Raw genomic sequence first — 5,625 nt, forward strand, 5'->3', positions numbered from 1 at the left:
GAGCCCGATGTGGGACTCGATCCCAGGACCCTGGGATCATGACCTGAGCCGAAGGCAGACGCTTAACGACTGAGCCACCCAGGCGCCCTAAAAATTTTTTTTGAAGTCAAAACCCGTGCATGTTTGTTAATAGAGGGAAAGCAGGGAGAAACTGCAGATGCTAGACAAAAATGGTGTAGTAGAGAACAAGGAAGGTCCTTGGCATGGGGAGGGGAGGTGGGATGCAGAATTCTCTTCTGAGAAAGAAAAGCTAATGAGATAAAGCCTCAAAACCAGTGGTTTTCAACCTCTGCTGAGCATCACAATCACCAGCAGAACTTTAAAAATCCTAATGCCCAAGCACACCCCAAACTACATAAATCCAAATCTGTGGGGAGTAGCACGCAGGGATCAGTATTTTTAAAGCTCTCTAGATGATTACATTGTGCAGCCTTGTTGAAAACCTCTGCCCTCAATAGAGCTACTGAGAGGAAGAATAATGAGGGAATTCCCACTTAATGGCTTTTATCTTCTCATATGGTTGAGAAGCACACTGCAGCCCAGATGGGATGAGCTCTAAGAACCAACATTTTAGTCCTTGCATTCACAGAATGAAAACAAGTATTGGAAGTAATAAAGCATAATAAAGAATTCTTGAGACGTCTTCGGTGCAAAAAGGTGGTTTTATTAAAGCACAGGGACAGGACCTGTGGGCAGAAAGAGCTGCACTGGGATCATGAGGAGTTGCGACTCCCATTCCCAGTAAAATGGGAAAAAAAGGCTTTGTGTGGAAACAACTTTTCTAACTTTTCTCTTTAAAGATTTATCTATTTATTTGACAGAGAGAGGGCATGCGCACACACGCACAAGCAGGGGGAGGGGCAGGGAGAGGGAGAAGCAGGCTCCCTGCGGAGCCCGATGCGGGGCTCAATCCCAGGACCCCAGACCACAACCCAAGCCAAGGCAGACACTTAACCGACTGAGCCACCCAGGCACCCCAACTATTCTAACTTTTATGTTAATATGGAGCTGCTGTTAAATGCGCTGAGACACAAAATTAATCTTTATGAGCAAGGACAGTGTTATAGAAAACACCTCTTGCAAATAAAAAATAACCAAGGACTTAGTCACTTACTCTTGATTTTTAGATAATAGTTGGAATTTATCACTAAGCTTTAGTCAAGAGGGTTAGGGTTTTCCTTTAATATATATTCTATAATGACATATAAGTGAAATTTTTGCCAGTAATAATTGGAGTATGTTATCACTCTATACTTGGGGCATATACATCACCCTTAACTCAGTTATTTTTACACAGCCCCTTGCTTTCCTAACAGATCCAGTAACAGTTGGCCAAAAGGATTCATATGGTCAGGAGGCCAACTCTGCTTCGCAGTTGTACCAAGGAACTGGCATAGATTCCTTAAGAAGGAAGGTAACTGCTCAAAAACACTAATAGATCAGTTTTGAGAATCCAGATCTTTTGATGAAGTAAACTGCTTGGCAGGCAAGATACTCCTTTCCTTTTGATAGAAGATTCAAAGATATTTAAAATTTTTTTTTATTTTAAAAATAAAATTGACTCATAAAGTGCAAGGAGAAATTAGATCTGTCCAGTGCTCTATATCCATCTTCGACAAACTGTTGGAAACAGAAAAGAGAAAAACAATCAGGAATAATATAATCGTTAACTTCCAAATTATTCTATTGTGGAGTTAAACTATGAACTAGATTTGATGTTACAGATAATTCAATTTGCACAGCTCTGATGATAAAGCTACCACTAGATGTAAGGCTCCTAACTTCCAGGCCACTGCTCTTTCCACTTTACCAGGCTGCCAACAACCAAAGAATTCAGATTGGAGATTACAAACCATGAACGCAAAGATGTACTATGGTCTACCAGGGATATTATCGAAAAGAATAAGGGGGTAGGAGGTGGCAAGAATATCTCCACGGTCCGTTTTCTTTCTTCCTTTCCTTCTTTCCAGTATTTTCCTTTTTGAAGTTTAATGTCACGGTGCAACAATGTTGCACGTGGTAAGACATTCCCACTAAAGGCACGCAGTGAACTGAACGAGGACACCTACTGCAAGTTACTGGAGAAAACAAAACCTCCTCAGAATCCTGGTGTCTTTGGGAGAAAGTCACCTCCTATGAAACATCCACAGGCGCTCCTGCCCCAAAATATTCGCCCGCCCCCAACGTCTCCCCTTACTCTCCGCCCCGTAAGTACTGCTCACCGACTCCAAAAAGAGCAAGGCGCGGCAGGCGGATGAGGCTAGCGCGGCTCACGCCGGGGCCGGGCCGGGGCCCCCGCGTGGGCGAGGCGAGGTGGGCGCGCGGGGTCCGCGGGGGTCGGCGGGGGCCGACAGCGCGGGGTCTCAAGCCAGGTCCAGCTTCTTCTGAGTCATCGCCAGCTTGTCCTGCAGCCTCCGCTTCCTCCAGTCCAGGTAGCGCCTCCGCAGCCGGTTCGCCTGCCAGCCCACCAGCACTCCGGACGCGAAGGCCACCAGCACAGACAGCTGCAGCGTCCGCTCGGACACGTCCGCCATGGCAGCCGGTGGCGTGCAGCCCGACCTACGGCGCGGCGGCGGGGTCAAATGGCGCCCCGCGTTCCCGGGCGGAGCGCGCGGCGGTGCGTGCGCAGCGCGTCCTGCGGCGCGGCCGCTCTAAACGCTCGGGGGCGCCTGGCTCGTCTTCTGCTGAAGTCTGGCCAGTCTGTGGGTGGCCCCGGCTTTCTCTCCTCTGAGCCGCCACAGTGATTATTGTTTGGCGTTAGATATTGTCTTGCCTTATTAGCAAACTTTGATGGTGTGCCTTTCCAACCTCGTTGTAAGCTCAACACCTCTTTGTATTTTCTCTCAGCGAGCCGCATATGTAACTCAATTTACTGGTAACCCATTAAAAAAAAAACAAAACAGATGAAAATTATTTTAATAATATATTTTGTCCCAATATATACAGGATGTTATCATTTCAACACGTAATCAATATAAAATGATTATTGAGATATTTCTTTTTTATACTAAGTTTGAAATCTGGTGATTTTATAATTAACAGCATATCTCAATGTGAACACTAAATTTTCAGTGGAAATACTTGATCAGTATCTAGATTTCATAAAAGTTTGTTGAAAAATTAGATTCATATAGCCAGGTTGTTCCAAAGACACATAAAAATTTCTCCAATTACTGAATTGAATATCAGTTTTTAAATTTAATTTAAATTCATTAAAATTTTAAAAGAAGTTCAGAGTTCACTTCTTCCATCACACCAGTCACATATGGGGCTAGTGTCTACAATATTGGACAGTGAAGTCTAGAGGGCCATGCTATGCCAGAATGAACACTGGGTCAGAATTGTTGGGATGGTAAAAAAATTCTACTGATAAAAGTCATTCTGGTGGACAGACCCTAAGGTGGCCCCCGATGATTTCCACTTCCCAGTGTTCACGCCTTTGTGTAATTTCTTCTCCTTGAATGTGGGCTTGATCTGTGACTTGCTTCGAACTAATAGAATAAAGCAAAGGTGCTGGGATGTCACTCCTGGGATTCCTTTATGCTATATAACATTTCTTTTCAACAGGCTGATGACTCTCCTTGTGGGCTTGATGAAGTGAGTGAACATATTGAAGAAGGTCATGTAGCAAAGGACTGCAGGTGGCCTCTAGAAACAGCAAGATGCCTCCAGCCAACAGCAAAAAACTGGAGCCTTCAGTTCTATGGTCCAAGGAAATTAACTGCCGACAACCTGAATAAGCTTGGAAACAGAAATCTCCCCCAGTTCACCCTCCAAGTAAGAACACACACGGCCTGGCTAATGCCTTGATTGTAGCCTTGTGAGAACCTAATAAGACCGTGTGCCTGGACTCCTAATCCACGGAAAGCTGATATTCTAAATGTGCGTTGTTTTAAAACTAATACAGTCAGGAAAGAGAGACCAGCATGTGGAGCCTGAACTCTTAGATTGGGGCCTAACTGACCTCATATTAGGAAATGGATTTTCATACTTGAGGTAGAACACATCTTGGCAGAGAGATGATAAACAGTATTGGTTCCAGTATGAATTCACATCTACCATGCTTCATGATCATTTATTTGGCAAATATTTATTGAAAGCTGCAGGAGGCATTGGGAATGTAGAAGTGAATACAGCACATCTGCCCTCAGAGAGATTGGTGCAGAGTCAAAGATGGAAAAACAATTACGACACATTCTGATGAATTGGAATTTAGTTAAGTATGTAGCTTAGACTTAAGAAAAGAATGAAACCCTCAGAAACACTCTGTCTTATAATCCATCTAATCTATCAACCAAATCTGTTGGTTGTATTTTCAAAATATGGCCAGAATTAAACCACTTCTCACTTGCTGCTACCACTGGTTCCAAGCTACCCTCATGTCCTACCTAAGTCCCTGCAATAGCCGCCTTCAGGTTTCTGTGCTTCTGTATCTGTCCACCACATTCTGTTCTCAATGCAGCAGCCAGAGTGAATCTTTGAGGTCAGGCGTTGGATCATCTCACTCTTCTGTTCAAACCAAGGCCCCAGCAGTGGTCCACAGAGCTCTGCATGATCAGTTTCTCTCCAATCCTTACTTCTCTCACCAATGCGCTCATTGTTTCTTGTGCTCACCAGGCCTGCTGCTACCTAAGAACATTTACATGTGCTGGGGCGCCTGGGTGGCTCAGTAGGTTGGGCGTCTGGCTCTTGATTTCATCTCAGGTCATGATCTCAGGGTCCTGGGATTGAGCCCTGTGTTGGGCTCCCCGCTCAGCGCAAAGTCTGCTTGAGGATTCTCTGTCTCTCCCCCTCTGCCCCTCCCCCCAATTACACACACACACACACACACTCTGTCTCCCTCTCTCAAATAAATAAATATCTTAAAAATAAAAGAGAACCTTTGTGTGTGCCGTACCGCTGACTGGCACACTCTTTTCCCAGGTGCCTCTATAACTAACTTCCTCACCCCTTTTAGGTTCTTGTCACCTGCCACCTTCTCAACAAGACCTACATGACTATTTAAAAATCACAAATGAACCAACCCCCACTCTCTGGCATTCCTGATCTCCTTTTCCCTGCTCTATTCTCCTCCTCCATAGTATTTATAGCCTTCCACCTACTTTAGGATTTACAGTATTTATTTGTATTTATTACGCTTATTGTTTATTGCCTGTCCCCTGCCACAATGTAAGCTACTCAAGGGCAGGGATTTTTGTCTCAATTGTATACTGGTGGATCCCAAGTGCCTGCAGTAGGGGCTGGTACCTAACACACAGTCAGTAAATATTTGGGGTTGATGACAGCAAGGAGTGGTCAAGGAAGTCTTACATGTGTGTGTCTGAACTGAATCTTGAAAGGTAAGTAGGATCATCAGAAGAAATGAAATTTCCTTGGATCTCAGTTTTTTCATTTGTAAAGTGAAGAGCTGGGTATGATTCAGTAGCTCTAAGACATATTTATTTTATTTATATTTTTTAAGTAGGCTCCATGCCAAGCACAGAACCCAATGTGGGGCTCAAATTCATGACCTTGAGATCAAGACCTGAACTGAGATCAGGAGTTGGATACCTAACTGACTGAGCCACCTAGGTGCCCCTAAGACATTTTTTTTTTTAAAGATTTTATTTATTTATTTGACAGAGA

General features: G+C 44.2%; 1 protein-coding gene across 1 annotated transcript; it reads right to left on the minus strand.

Annotated features, from left to right (window-relative positions):
• Window positions 1-643: 643 nt before the first annotated feature.
• On the minus strand, window positions 644-2,594 carry MTLN (mitoregulin). Its single transcript, XM_036070988.2, has 2 exons — window positions 2,223-2,594; window positions 644-1,620 (listed from the first exon to the last, which is right to left on the minus strand). Exon 1 carries the CDS (start codon window positions 2,532-2,534, stop codon window positions 2,364-2,366), a length of 171 nt encoding a protein of 56 aa, XP_035926881.1. The 5' UTR covers window positions 2,535-2,594; the 3' UTR covers window positions 644-1,620; window positions 2,223-2,363.
• Window positions 2,595-5,625: the final 3,031 nt, after the last annotated feature.

The sequence above is a fragment of the Halichoerus grypus genome, chromosome 10, assembly GCF_964656455.1.
Source record: "Halichoerus grypus chromosome 10, mHalGry1.hap1.1, whole genome shotgun sequence".
Lineage (NCBI taxonomy): Eukaryota > Metazoa > Chordata > Mammalia > Carnivora > Phocidae > Halichoerus > Halichoerus grypus.

Coding starts and splice junctions, on each gene's coding strand:
- MTLN (XM_036070988.2), bottom strand. CDS start 2,534: ATGGCGGACGTGTCCGAGCGGACGCTGCAGCTGTCTGTGCTGGTGGCC.